A 15086-nucleotide genomic window follows, 5' to 3' on the forward strand; every position below is an offset into this window, starting at 1 on the left:
CAGAAGAGGGCATCAGATCTCATTACAAATGGTAGTGAGCCACCATGTGGTTGTTGGGATTTGAACTCAGGACCTTTGGAAGAGTAGTCAGTGCTCTTACCTGCTGAGCCATTTTGCCAGCCTGGTTTCAGATGTTTGATTGTAACTTTTGTTTCCTCTTTCTGACTCCAATTTCTTTTGCCATTAGGTTTTTGTCCTCAAGTTCCACACCATTGCCCGGTACCAGCTCTCTGCCATTTTTAAGAAATGCAAGCCTCAGTCTGAACTGGGGGCTGCAGAAGCTGCACTGCCCGGGGTGCCCACAGCCCCTGCTGCCCCTGGCCCAGCCCCTTCCCCAGCCCCTGTGCCTGCCCCCGCACCCCCTCCACCTCCACCTCCAGCCCCAGCCACCCCGGTAACCCCCGCACCCGTGCCCCCATTTGAGAAGCAAGGAGAGAAGGACAAGGAGGACAAGCAGACGTTCCAGGTCACAGATTGCCGGAGTCTGGTGAAGACCTTGGTCTGCGGTGTCAAGACCATCACATGGGGCATCACGTCGTGTAAAGCACCTGGTGGTAATACTCGTTTCCACTCTTCACACTGACAGCACTGTTAGCTCCTGTATTTGCCAGGTTTTAATGTATTCTGTCTCTTCTAGAAGCTCAGTTTATTCCTAACAAGCAGTTACAACCCAAAGAAACTCAGATTTACATCAAGCTTGTGAAGTATGCGATGCAGGCCTTGGATATTTATCAGGTATGAAGTGGGCAGTCCATGCTGCTGCGTCTAGAGGACGCCTGTGGAACAGAGTGCCCAAGCCTTCCGAGTTCAGTTCTGTTGCATGGCCTGCTTTGCGTTTCTTTTTTCTTTTTCTTTTTTTAAAAACCTTATTTATTCTTTGAAAGTTCACTGTCGCTGTCTTCAGACACACCAGAAGAGGGCTTCAGCTCTCATTACAGATGGTTGTGAGCCACCATGTAGTTGCTGGGAATTGAACTCAGGACCTTCGGAAGAATAGTCAGTGCTCTTAACCACTGAGCCGTCTCTCCAGCCCCTGGCTTTGCATTTAGCTGGGATAACAAACATGCGTCCTCATGGCAGTTTATGTGGTGCTGAGATCAGATCCAGGCTTCATGCATGCTAGTGCCAGTTTCTCTTTCTTGATACTGTGGTAAAACACTCTGACAGAAGCAGTTTAGCCATCAAGGGACTCACTTATCCAATGGGGGTGGCCATGTACCTTTTCCCTCTGAGCTAGCTCTCTGGGCTCTACATCTACTTACTGTTTTCCCCCCTGGTGTGGACACCTAGTGTTTTTCTTCTTCAAAATTGAGTCAAGAACAGAGAATTTAGAAGAAGGATAGCTATTATTGAATTGAGTGCTTCATTGAAGTACTTGACTTGTGACTTTATGAAGAAATACATGTTCGCTAGAAGCTGTTCCTCTCTAACCGCCATGGGGGTTCCCCGTCCTAGGTCCAGATCGCAGGAAATGGACAGACATACATTCGAGTAGCCAACTGCCAGACCGTAAGGATGAAGGAAGAAAAGGAGGTGCTGGAGCACTTTGCTGGGGTCTTCACCATGATGAACCCACTAACGTTCAAGGAGATCTTCCAGACTACAGTTCCTTACATGGTAGAAAGGATCTCAAAAAACTATGCTCTTCAGGTATAAAACTCTTTCAAGTGTGTGTGTGTGCGCGTGTGCGTGTGTGTGTGAGTTTGCTCCTCCACCACATAGAGCTTAGGGACTGAACTCAGGTCTTCAGCTTGGTGGTAGGTGCCTTTCTGTTGTAAGCCATCTTGCCAGCCCTTTTTATATTTAACATTCACTTGAAGCTTTTTTTTTAGTTCTGTATTGAATGTTCTGTGTTTATTCATCTACTCTGAGGATTTAAAAATAATGCTGTCCTCAGGATGTACCTGTAGGGGAATATTGGGCAATAATGTTTGAGAATGTTTTCAACCCTTCTGATGCCTCGGGTCACTTCCTTTCCAGAGTAGAAGCTATTGAGTGTTAAATGCAGGCTGTCAGGTTTTGATGGTGAGCTGGGACGGCCGGTTGGGTGCTGTGCTCTGGTAGGAGGCACACGCTCACAGCTCGGCTGATGGTTTTCTCAGCATGTCTGTGACCAGTGAGCTTTGTTTGAGAAACTCATTCCTTTGCCTTTTATAGCTGCTTTGGGGAACAGGATAATTTTTGTCATGGATTTTCTTTCAAAGCATACCCCCTCCCCTTGAAGCTGAGGACCAGGCCTATAGCCGTGCGTTTGCTAGGCAAGTGCTCTACCCTGGAGGGACATCTCCAACCCATTTTGCCGTTTCCTGTTTTGACAGATTGTTGCCAACTCCTTCTTGGCGAATCCCACTACCTCTGCTCTGTTTGCCACCATCTTGGTGGAGTACCTCCTGGAGCGGCTGCCGGAAATGGGCTCCAACGTGGAGCTTTCCAACTTGTACCTCAAGCTCTTCAAGTTGGTCTTCGGCTCAGTGTCCCTGTTTGCAGCGGAGAATGAGCAGATGCTGAAGGTAACACACGCTTTGCTGAGGGCCAATGGGACTCCGGCTTTTATTGCTTCATTTTTTTTCACATAAATTACAGTGACTCCGTTTTACATGTGTATGATACATGTAAGTCAGAATTAAGGCCTCATATGCAGGCATGTAAAGCCTACCTCTTGGGAGGTGGAAGCTGTAGATGAAGGAAGCCTCAGCTACTTAGAAAATCTGAGGCCAGCCTGGGCTACATGAGCCGCTATCTCATCAAAAACCTAAAAAAAGAAAATTCAGGCTGGTGAGATGGCTCAGCGGGTAAGAGCACTGACTGCTTTTCTGAAGGTCCTGAGTTTAAATCCCAGCAACCACATGGTGGCTCAAACCATCCATAATGAGATCTGATGCCCTTTTCTGGTGCGTCTGAAGTCAGCTACAGTGTATTTATGTATAATAATAAATAAATCTTTAAAAGAAAAAGAAAAGAAAAGAAAAGAAAATCCACCCTCAGGTGGCTGCATAGTAACCTGAGAACACACTAAGAACATCTTTCATAGATGTTCCATAGATGTGTTAGGTTTCATGGACATGGCAGGGGCCTCTCTACGTTCTGGCCACCACATTTTTTTGTTTGCTTTGATGAAATATCAGCTTCATGCTGCTTGAGTGCAGGGGTGAGGTGTATGAGCCCTAGACTCCCAGGCACTCCCTGACCTGTCTGCCTTCCCCCTGCCCAGCCTCACCTGCACAAGATCGTGAACAGCTCCATGGAGCTGGCGCAGACCGCCAAGGAGCCTTACAACTACTTCCTTCTGCTCCGGGCTCTCTTCCGCTCCATAGGAGGTGGCAGCCATGACCTCCTGTATCAGGAGTTTCTGCCTCTCCTTCCAAATCTCCTCCAAGGTAAGAGCAGTGGCTCGTGCGTCCATCTGTCTGACTGACTGCTGGGCTCATCCTTTCTGCCTGGCAAAGCTGATGGGAAGGGGTGGGTGCTGGGACACACACACATACACACATACACACATACACACACACACACACACACCCGTCCACCATCACCCCCATAGGAAAATAAATGTATTAGTTTCTGTCATCAAACCATGTCGGACTTTGCATGTAGAGATCTTGTCTGTGCTTACTGCAGTGTTCCCTCCATACAGATGGTGTGGAGTATAAAGTAAATTTCCCAGTGTACCCTTGGGTGGCCCTTGCCCCTGCTCAGCCTCATGTCCAGTCCTTCTCCTGGTCTTACTTAGATGTGCTCAGGCGGCTCTCCTCCACATCACTAAAAGTGCATGCTGCTTACACAAGCATAGGGGAACCTATAGGAGCTCCCCCAGCCTTTGTTGTCACTGTGGAAGGGACTGTGACTGCAGTCAATAGGTCTAACAGTGGGCACAGCTGACGTTACCTGCATCGGGGAGCTAAAGTGCCCCCTACCCCTTTCCCAGGACTGAACATGCTGCAGAGCGGCCTGCATAAGCAGCACATGAAGGACCTCTTTGTAGAGCTGTGTCTCACCGTGCCAGTCCGGCTGAGCTCTCTCCTGCCCTATCTGCCCATGTTGATGGATCCCTTGGTGTCTGCCCTCAATGGGTCTCAGACGTTGGTCAGCCAAGGCCTGAGGACCTTGGAGTTGTGTGTGGACAACCTGCAGCCGGATTTCCTCTATGACCACATTCAGCCTGTGCGTGCAGAGCTCATGCAGGTAAGAACACTTTCACCTCTGCACCAGCAGGGGGCATCAGCTCCACATGTCTCTAGTTTGTCCTAGGGCTTCGCTGTGCTCAGTCAGAGGCAGACTCAGTCATGCTTGCTTGCCTGGGATGTACTAAACAGGTTTAGCGCTAGTGGGTGGGTGGTGAGCAGCTTTGTGGCAGTGTTGCTTCTCAGTTTAGGAAAACTTTCCCAAGCGTCAGTGTGAGGCAGATGGTGCGCAGTTGTGCAGACTCACAGAAAGAACCTTTCTGTGCCCACAGAGATTTTTGGTTTTATAGTAAAAGATGCAGCTCTTCAGGGAAGCAGATGGGCACCTTGCCTGCCCCAGCTCCCCTCAAGAGGAAAGGGACAGTTAGTCAAAGGTTGTCTTGACGTCTTAGGGCTTTGTTATTAGAAGTCAGGCGTGAGGTATCGTCCACTATTCACTGTGCTTTGTGCTGTGCCCGTGATGGGATTGGTAATCCCTGGGGGCCAGCACTTGTATCCTCTGTCTCACTAGCATAGGGTCACAGCCAGCACTTCATGGTGGAGGCTCAGTGGCTCCAAAGTAGATTTCAGGAGCAGCACCTGGTCTGGAGGCAGGACTAACAGATCCTGTCTGTCCATCCTGGGGTTATTTCTTGGTCTCAGTGTACTGGAAGAAGATGGACTGGAGTCTACATAGCATGGGAGGACTGCAGAGCCTGCTCTGAGAGCCCACTGTCAGGTCTTGAAAGCAGAGCTTGTCTTGAGCTGAGTGTGTGGGGCCTCATGGGGGAAGCGGAAGCAGTGTGGCTGCTGTGGCTGAGGCGGTCTTGAGCCACAGTTTGCTTTAGCACGAGAACCCTCAGAGACAAAGGTTAAAGGTCCTTTTTAGTTTCTAGAGGCCAGTGATCCCCAAAACAAGCGGCAGTGTTGGTGTCTCCTGACCCACACTGAGCCTCAGTGCTGCCGTAACCTGGCAGAAGACCCCTTCCTGAGGGACAAGCGGATGTTGGGAAAACATGAGAGAACATGAGAGAAACTGGGATCTTTGTTGGTGTGGAGAAATGTACCAAGACTTCATGTTACTTGAATATTACTGGATTCTGACATTGAGTGTTGTCATGGAAGTTAGGAAAGTGGACTTAAAACATGGACAAGAGTGATTCTGAGACGTAGGTAATTCAAGTGAGGGGACCCAGGCAGCGAGTGCAGTGCTGTGCAGCAGCCGGCGCAGGCGTGGCATGACGTGAAGGGCATCCCTGAGCTCTGCTAACCCTGCAGTCAAGCTTTAGGAGCTGACGTGCACAGAGACTGCACATCGAGGTTTCAGAACCACGAGCACTGGGCATTGGGCTAGGGTTGTCTTATATAAGGGTGTGATAAATCTCTAAGGGCTTCTAAAGACGGCCCAAGGGTGTGTGTGTGTGTGTGCACGCGTGCATGTGCACACTGTAGGGATGGAACAAGCATTTTGGCAGAGACTAAACCATCCACGTGGAGGCTCCCTGTCCTTAGGGGAAGGTTTACTGAGCAAGGAGGGGTGTGGTCAAGTCGGTGTTCAAGGACATTGCTCTGCCCTTGTGTCTATTTTCTGTTTTTCTTTAGCCTGGCTCTCAGGGACACCCCTATGACACACACCCTTACCTTCCATAAATGGACACTTAAAAGACATGACATTACGTATTTGCCATGTCTAAGTAGAAGGGAAACACCCAGGACAAGAACAGCCAGTGAGGCGGCTCACTCCACTCCTCCTGGGACTTGTCGCTCTTGAGTCTTGAAGCCTTTTAGTTAGTTACTGATTCTTAAAGATTTACTTACTTTTGTGTATGAGTGCTTGCACGTATATATTCACATCACATCTGTGCTATGCCTGAGGCGACCAGAGGGGGACTGGAGTTAGAGAGTGGCTAGCCACCATGTCACTTTAGAAACTAAGGCCTGGTGCTCTCATGTATATGTTGAGTGCAGGTGTCCACAGAGGGCAGAGGGTGACGTATCCCCTAGAGCTGGAGCATGGGTGGCACCGTGGATGCCCTAATGCTTTGCTTTTTTTTCCTGTGCCATCTTTTATATAAAGGAGCTCCAAAATATGTTTGTTTGCTTAGTAAAGGCAGACCTCTCGGGGAGGACAACCAAGGGGTAACCATGTTTGAGGGACAGAAGCAGGAGGAAGAGTCCCTGTATCTAACAGATTGGAGTTGTGGTCGGAAGCTGTGTGAACTTGCTGCCTGGCTAGCCTTTAGTGAAAGCCAGTTTTTTTTTTTTTTTAGGCTTTGTGGCGCACGCTTCGCAACCCTGCAGACAGCATCTCCCACGTGGCCTACCGTGTGCTTGGGAAGTTTGGTGGCAGCAACAGGAAGATGTTGAAGGAGTCCCAGAAGCTGCACTATGTTGTGACTGAAGTTCAAGGCCCCAGCATTACCGTGGAGTTCTCTGATTGCAAAGCTTCTCTCCAGCTTCCCATGGAAAAGGTAAGGTTGTGGCTACCGGGAGATCATATTTTGCTCTAAGAAGATTGATTTCAATATCAAAGACATATGTGAGCCAACTCTGAGGGAAGGAAGGACAGGAGTTACGGGACAAGGGACAATCTTGGTTGGGAAGGTGGCTTGCGTAGTGCTTGTAGGCCTGAGGCAGGGTGTTATCCAGGAGTTGAGGACTCTTGAGAGTAGCGTTTTTCCCTGATGACCTGAGCTCCTGCTCACCTGAGCTCCTGGTCTGTTGTCATCTTGCTGGGCCTTGTTTCCAGGACCATTGAGAACTCAAGTGTATCTATAATTGTTATTCATCCCTGGGCTCCCAGGATCTCGCTTTCTCCCATTTTTATTCTAACTCTGCTGTTGTCTCCCTTCTGGCTCTTTGGAAATGAGTTAGTGTTGTACCTCTGTGTTTCTCTCTGTCTCTGTCTCTTAATCTGTGTGCATATGTGTGCATGCAGATGTGTGGCGGAGCTGCTAGATGGCCGCCTCCTTCAGAGGGAAGTGAAAGCTTCAGAAAGCCTTGTTGTTCAGGTCCCTGCTTGAGGGAAGACTGTGTGTGTGCAGCCATGGCTCCTGAGCTCCAGACCCTGATGGGTGTGTGGCTGACAGCCTGCCACACCGGACCCTCCAGAGCTCTTTGACTTCCTGGAGTCTACCCCTGGTCATTAGACGTGAAATTGGGGGCTAGAGAACAGACTGAGCACTCACTAGCGTGTGCTACTCTTTTTTTTTTTTTTTTTTTTTTGGTTTTTCGAGACAGGGTTTCTCTGTGTAGCCCCAGCTATCCTGGCACTCACTTTGTAGACCAGGCTGGCCTTGAACTCAGAAATCCGCCTGCCTCTGCCTCCCGAGTGCTGGGATTAAAGGCGTGCGCCACCACGCCCGGCGGGGCGTGTGCTACTCTTGCAGAGGCTGCTGCCTCAGTTCCCAGCATCCATGGTGCTGCCCAGAACTCCAGCTCTAGGGGATATGACACTCTCTGCACTCTGTGGACACCTGTACTTAACATATACATAACCTATAGACAGATGCACACATGACACATAGTTAAAAGTAAAACCTTCCAGCCAGAGTGCTGTGCACTCTTAATGCTATTTGGAGCCGTGCAGCTCCTTGCTTTCTCCACTGTCTCTGCTTTCAGACTTTGGTTTGTGGTTGCCCGTTAGACTGATGCCCTCCCTCTTCAGTTTCCTTAGCAAGCTAAGGCTGGATGTGTGAGTGTGCGCACATGCCTTTCAGTGCACACTGTACATACTGTGCTTTTTATCCTAGGCCATTGAGACTGCCCTGGACTGCCTGAAAAGTGCCAACACAGAGCCCTACTACCGGAGGCAGGCGTGGGAGGTGATCAGGTGCTTCCTGGTGGCCATGATGAGCCTGGAGGACAACAAGCACGCGCTCTACCAGCTGCTGGCGCACCCCAAGTATGACTTGGGCTATTTTCTGGGACTGGAGCAGCTCGCTGCAGAAATTAGGAACATAAGTGACTGCCCAGGAGTCTGCTAGGAGTGTGCCCTTTCAAACAGCCAGGGTAGCATGTAACTTACCCAGTGACACAGCATGTAGCGTCTGGAGCAGTGGGTCTCAACCTCTGGGTCATGACCCCTTGGGGCAGATGATTCTTCTACAAGGGTCGCTTAAGACCATTGCAAAACACAGCTATTTACAGTATGGTTCACAACAGTGTCAAAATCACAGTTGTGAAGTAGCAGTGAAAACACTTGTGGTTGGGGTCACTACAACATGAGGAATTGGATTAAAGAGTCATAGGAAGGGTGAGAAGCACTGCTTTAGAGAAAGGGAAGAGAGAACATGGCCATCTGCAGTAAGAATTGGTCTTGGGTCCATTTCAGTGTGTGTCTTGCTGTCAAGGAATCTAGGGCCATGTTTGTACGTTTGCATAGCTTTTTAAGTGTTCTTCTTTTTGTGTTTAGAGACAGGGTCTCATTTAACGCAGGCTGGTCCCAAACTCAGTATGTGGCTGAGGGTCACTAGAACTCCGATTCCTCCAGCCTCTGGCTCTTAGATGCCAGGTGACAGAGCCACGTCTCAGCCCGTGACAGACCCTATGCTATTCCCACTTCATTGTTGGTTAAATTCTTACACTTTGGCTTCATTTTGGAGGCAGGGTTTCTGTGGGTAGCCCTGCCAGACCTGGAACTTGTTACATAGGCAAGGTTCCACTCAAACCCATAGGTAACCACTTGTCTCTGTCTCCTCAGTGCTGAGGTTAGATTGTGTTTGCCATCACTCCTGGACACACACACACACACACACGAGTTTAAACTTTATTTTAAAAAATAATCGATATTTTCCCTGCTTGTGTGTGCATATGACTGATTGTTTAGGGAGGTCAGAGAATTCTCCACCTAATGCTGCTGTCAAAGGCATGTGTGGGTCCATACCTAGCTTTTGTGTGTGGTTCTAGAGATTGGATATAATGTCCTCCTGTCTTGTACAACAGAGACTTAGCCTCTGAACATCTTTCCAGCCATGCATTTTTTTTTTTTTTTTTTAGTCCAGAATTTAAAGTTCGTTCCCTATATTCTTGGGTGGCATTTTACCCTGAGGTCTTTGCTGTGCCTGCAAGCAACCTCGTCACAGGGTTTATACTTTTAATCAGCTTTTCAGAAACTTCCCCCTCCCTTTGATTCTTGTTCTGATATTCACAAAGGGCATCCCCAAGTTTAGAGCGTGCAGGCTCAGCACAGTTGGATATCAGCATATAAAGACGGGCCTGGAGTCTGAGGCTCTGGAAGGAAGCATCGAACATTTCACATGCCAGGCCTCAGAGGACAGAGATGGTCTGAGTGCCTGTGCAGAAGAGCATGGCCATCTATTGCTCCTGCACTGGCAGTGCCTTCCTCTGATGTGACAGTGGTGGCTGGTAAAGCAACTGTGCCCAAGGCATGCATGCGCCTTTGTAGCAGCAGGGAAAACAACCTTTATTTCTCTTTCTCTCTCTCTCTTTTTTTTTTTTTTTTTTTTTTTTTTGGTTTTTCGAGACAGGGTTTCTCTGTATAGTCCTGGCTGTCCTGGAACTCATTTTGTAGACTAGGCTGGCCTTGAACTCAGAAATCCACCTGCCTCTGCCTCCCAAGTACTGGGATTAAAGGTGTGCGCCACCACCGCCCGGCTATTTCTCTTTTTAAAAAGGTATTTTATTTTTTGTGTATGTGTGTTGCCTGTATGCGTGTCCGTGCATCTTGAACATGCCTGGTGCCCTCAGAAGAGGGCACCAGATTCCTCAGAGTTTTTGGGTGGCCGTGAGCTGACAAGTGGATGCTGAGAACTCAGATCTCTTGCTGAAATGTGGCTCTTGGTTACGGGCACTTGCTGCTCTAGGTGCAGACCTAGGTTCCGCTTCTGGAATCCACATGGGGGCTCACAGTCTTATGACAGCAGATCTGGGGCATGCACTGCCCTCTTCTAAAACCAAACATGTATACAATGCATGTAGGCAAAACACTCCACAAAAACAAAAAGTGTCTTTAACAAGAGCAGCCAGTGATTTTAACCACTTAGCCACTACAGCAGCCTTGACCCATAACACAGAAAGCAATGCACTGCCTACCACGGAGTCATAATTCTGCCCCAAGTCTGTGTGTGTTAGGGAAAATATAATTTGCTATCTCTTGAAACACTGACCATAAATGTTGAAAAACGAAGTCCATACCTGGTACCAAATGCTGCTGAAATTGGAGCAGAGGCAAATTTCAGTTACATGAGAGCTCGTTGTGACCTGAGACACTGGGTGTGTGACGTGTGTGATTCTGTCTTCTAGCTTTACAGAAAAGACCATTCCCAATGTCATCATATCACACCGCTACAAAGCACAGGACACTCCAGCCCGGAAGACGTTTGAACAGGCTCTGACTGGGGCATTCATGTCTGCAGTCATCAAAGACCTGCGGCCCAGTGCCCTGCCCTTTGTGGCCAGCTTGATCCGCCACTACACCATGGTAGCAGTGGCCCAGCAGTGTGGTGAGTTTGGGCTTGGGGGAGCAAAGCCCATCAGGACAAGTAGTCGTTTAAGAGAGACTGAGGGGAGGCGGTTTCTCTGAGGACCTTTGTCAGTCAAGTGGTTATGTTGGTGGCGAGAACTGTGGAAGTTATTACCAAGTTCAAGTTCTGTCCTCTGGGTATATCGGGCAAGCAGTAGGCAGGACAGAAATGATGGCTCTGGAGATGGAGATGCTCACGGCCAAGCCTGAGTTCAGTCCCCAGGGACCCAAATGACAGGAGACAACCAACTCTACAAGTGTCCTCTGACCTCTGCATGCAGGCTCCTGTGTGCACACCCTCACACCTACACACACACACACAAAAGAGGTACATGAAGCTCACATTGGTTAAAGCATGATAGTTTCTGATCTCCCTCTCTAGTGTTGTTTTCCCAGGTCAGCTTGCTGCCCGTGCCACCCACTCTGCTGCAGCCAGCTCCTGACACTCTTTGAGGTTCTCATGCCTGCCCCTGGCCGTTACCCCTGGCTGTGTTCTGGGGTAAAACTGTTTACCCAGGCTGTTTTTTATGCTCCCCACCCCCACAAACCTGCTTTTATAAAACACAGTAGAAGTGTCTGTGACCCTGACCCCTACCACTAAGTTTCTAAAAGGATACCCTCAGAATTCCATGTTTCTTTCTAGATGCCACAGTAGTTATGTGCACACTTGAGCAGCATCTCCCCTGCCTGTTTTGCCTCAGAGCCCCAAAGCCCTGTGCTCAGCAGAGTTGCTGATGAACTCTGGCACAGTCAGAACTGTTCAGACAGCTGAACACCAGTTGTTTCCTAGAGTTTCTTTGTGGTAACTTTAAAATTAATCTTGGTAACCTCTGTGTGGTCTACGGCTGGGGACCCAAGAGACATTGCTTTCAAGTTGCTCTGCTTAACAGTACAGTGACCATGTGTGTTCTGGGGTATAAACTGTCTCTTGCGGTTTTTGCTACTGTCTGCAATGGCTGTATCAAGACCCATCACTCTCAGGCTATAGCTGATCAGTGGTATTTTAAGAGATACTTAATTGTTCTCATTTCAAACTAGCACATCTTTGAATTTTTAAACATTTATTACTACTGTGGTTATTTGTATATGAGTGCAAGCATATTAGTGCCACAGCGAGCCTGCAGAGGTGAGAGGTTAGCTTCCCAGGGTCAGTTCTGTCTTCCCAGTGAGCCCTGGGGATTGAATTCAAGTCATAATGCCTGTGCAGTTGGTGCTTTTATCTGCAGTCTTCTACCTGTCAGCGCCTCCTTTTTCTTTTAAAAGAACCTGGCACCTGATTTAGATGAGTAGAGCTTTAAACTTCTCACTCTCACTCTACCTGGATAAGTGTGGGCATACAGATGTGTATCGTCAAAGTCTGGCTTATACACGCAGGGGTTTGTATGTGCCATACCTGCTATATGCCTAGCCTCAGTTTTGAGTTTTAACTGAAGTAATTGGAAAATGATACAGTGTATTTTTGGAAATACTTAGAAAAACGGCCTTCATGTGGAATTAGTCTACTTGGTTTTCAAACAGCTGCAGTTTAATGGAGGTTAGTTTGAAGTACTGGTTCTGGGGCTAGGAAGACAGCTCAGCTAGTTAAGGGTGCTTGCAGAGAAGCCTGGGAATCTGAGTTCAGGCCTTAGAATCCATACAGGGCAAGAAAGGACCAATTCTTGCAGTTTGTCTTCTGACCTTCATAAGTGCAAAGGCATGTGGACCGTGTCATATGTGTGCCCACATCTACACATGCACAGAATAATAAAATGTAATTTGAATATTAGGAATGGCTTCAGTGTTCTTAACCCCAGGGGAAATGAAGCTGATGTGTCATCAGATGTTACTCTCGCTCCCATGAGTGACCTTGGCTTTGTCCTGTGCCTGCTCCCCTCTTCCCAGGTCCTTTCTTGCTACCTTGCTACCAGGTGGGCAGCCAGCCCAGCACAGCCATGTTCCACAGTGAAGAAAATGGGTCCAAAGGAATGGATCCCTTGGTCCTTATTGATGCCATAGCTATCTGTATGGCTTATGAAGAAAAGGAACTGTGCAAGATTGGGGAGGTAGCCCTGGCCGTGATATTTGACGTGGCGAGCATCATCCTGGGCTCAAAAGAGAGGGTAAGGACGTCTGAACCGGTTGCAGGCTCTTGGTCCAGAAAGACAGCACCCACTTATTCTTGGCTTGTTTCTCTCCAGGCATGCCAGCTGCCCCTCTTCTCCTACATTGTGGAGCGGTTGTGCGCCTGCTGCTACGAGCAGGCCTGGTATGCAAAGCTGGGGGGCGTGGTATCCATTAAGTTTCTCATGGAGCGGCTCCCACTCACGTGGGTTCTCCAGAACCAGCAGACATTCCTCAAAGCCCTGCTCTTTGTAATGATGGACCTGACTGGAGAGGTAGGTCGTGGGCGGCGTGGACTCTCAGTGACGCTGCTTGCAAAGAGCTCCTGGTCTCAGACACTCTGCCAGCATGGAAGTTTTGTACTGGGCTTCCCAATGGCATCTTTAGTACAGGGACAGCTCCTGACTGGTGTGTGTCATCTTCAGGTCCTTCCCTGTTGCCTTGCTGGTTTCAGGGCACTTCAGAGGCCCCCACAGGTGGGACGTTGTCCTTTTGCTTCCTGGTTTTTGTTTCTGCTCTATTGGATGGGGACCTAGCACAGCATGAGTGTGGAGGGCAGAGGACAACTTGTGGGAGTTAGTTCTCTACCGTGTGGGGACCAAACTAGGGTGCTCAGGATGGGCAGCAGGCTCCGTTACTCACTGAGCCATATTGCTAGCCCAAGGTGTGCCGCATTTATGACCCCATGTGCAAATCTAACTCATCTGGTGGAACCTGGTGACCTTGCCAGGACTGTGTGGTTAATGCCAAGGTCATGTCCAGATGACCTTTATGAAGGCAAATAGGAAGTACATACAAGGAGGTAATTTTGACCCTAAAGTGCCAAATGGATGCCATATAGTGGTCTTTCTCCTTGAAGCTGGCCCAGTGGCCACGAGCTCCCTCCTCCCCAAGTCTATGGACCTATGGGTGCATCCTCCTGCATCCCTTCCCCACATCCAGGTTTCCAATGGGGCAGTGGCCATGGCGAAGACCACCCTGGAACAGCTCCTGATGAGATGTGCGACCCCTTTGAAGGATGAGGAGAGAGCTGAGGAGATTGTGCTGGCTCAGGAGAAATCTTTTCACCACGTGACCCACGATTTGGTTCGTGAAGTCACCTCCCCAAACTCGACTGTGAGAAAGCAGGCCATGCATTCGCTGCAGGTCTTGGCCCAGGTCACTGGAAAAAGTGTGACAGTAATTATGGAGCCACATAAAGAGGTAGGATTCTGACATAGCGGGCTCTGTGTGCTGCAGGTCTGAGTTCCACGTACTACTCGGTTCAGAGGGCTGTTGCTTGTGTTCTCTGGAACCTTCAGTGTACAGATGGCATTGTGTGCCCACAGCTGTTGATAAGACTAGAAAGAAGGCTGATTTCCCGGTGTGTGTGTTATCATGTGGGACTTGTTTTGTGAGGTCACTCTGCAGTGTGACCAAGTGTATCTGACCCAGTCTCTCCTACACATCTAACGTGTGGATGTTCTTCCCTAATGAAAGTCTAAGCCTCTGAAATGACTTCACGTCACGGATTTCACATTGGCTACTGTGGAATACAAAGATGAGTGGCCTTTGCTCTTTGAGGAACATCTGAGCAGTGCTGCCCCTCCTTGCTTTTCATCCAGGTCCTTCAGGATATGGTCCCACCAAAGAAGCACCTGCTGCGCCACCAGCCTGCCAATGCCCAGATCGGCTTGATGGAGGGCAACACGTTCTGCACCACGCTGCAGCCTCGACTCTTCACAATGGATCTCAACGTGGTGGAGCACAAGGTCTTCTACACAGAGGTACGCTGCCGTGTGAGCGGTGGGCGCTGAGGTCAGGTAGCCTTCAGAACAGGCTCGGCAAATGTTTGTTTCCCCAGGAAAAGTGGGATAAATAAACCAAAATTTGCTTTTTTCCCTCTGCCAGCTGCTGAATTTGTGTGAGGCTGAGGACTCGGCTCTGACCAAGCTGCCCTGTTACAAAAGCCTCCCGTCGCTTGTGCCCTTACGGATCGCAGCATTAAGTAAGTGCGTACAGTGGGAGTCAGCCTGGGGGGCAGAGGACCGTCATGCAGAGGGGGTGGTGGGCCTCATCATAGACTAAATGCCTAGTTTTCTATGGTCTTTTAAACATAGACTCAGGAGCCGTGTTAGTTGTCAAGTTGAACCGTCATTGTTAGAGTTTAAGTAGTTTGTCTTTAACAAATGGGATTTTACTTAGTGAACGCTGCTCTGTGACTCTTGAATCAGATTTCTGGTTGGAGACCTCTTGTACTCAGCACATAGAGCCGTTCCCATCAGACCTAGCCTACCCTTTTTGTTTTGTTTTGTTTTGGCTTTTTGAAACATAGTTTTGCTGTGTAGCCCTGGCTGTCCTAG

The 15086-nt window shown here is 49.0% G+C and overlaps 1 protein-coding gene across 14 annotated transcripts in view; it reads left to right on the plus strand.

The window, feature by feature from the left end:
- The window catches only part of Trrap (transformation/transcription domain associated protein), a 93549-nt gene that overhangs the window by 23757 nt on the left and 54706 nt on the right, over positions 1–15086 (plus strand). For 12 of the 14 annotated variants that reach the window (XM_085837417.1, XM_085837423.1, XM_085837419.1 and 9 more), the window contains exons 15-28: positions 188–554; positions 638–735; positions 1456–1650; positions 2319–2510; positions 3212–3377; positions 3926–4182; positions 6431–6631; positions 7913–8064; positions 10425–10624; positions 12526–12743; positions 12822–13019; positions 13687–13947; positions 14349–14510; positions 14635–14731. In XM_085837417.1, coding sequence (XP_085693543.1) covers positions 188–554; positions 638–735; positions 1456–1650; positions 2319–2510; positions 3212–3377; positions 3926–4182; positions 6431–6631; positions 7913–8064; positions 10425–10624; positions 12526–12743; positions 12822–13019; positions 13687–13947; positions 14349–14510; positions 14635–14731 — 2764 coding nt within the window. The remainder of the gene's footprint in view (positions 1–187; positions 555–637; positions 736–1455; positions 1651–2318; positions 2511–3211; positions 3378–3925; positions 4183–6430; positions 6632–7912; positions 8065–10424; positions 10625–12525; positions 12744–12821; positions 13020–13686; positions 13948–14348; positions 14511–14634; positions 14732–15086) is intronic. The other 2 variants (XM_085837420.1, XM_021163537.3) reach the window with 1 other exon arrangement.

Source organism: Mus caroli, unplaced genomic scaffold (assembly GCF_978045245.1).
Source record: "Mus caroli unplaced genomic scaffold, Mus_caroli_1 scaffold_4, whole genome shotgun sequence".
In the NCBI taxonomy this organism is placed as follows: Eukaryota; Metazoa; Chordata; class Mammalia; order Rodentia; family Muridae; genus Mus; species Mus caroli.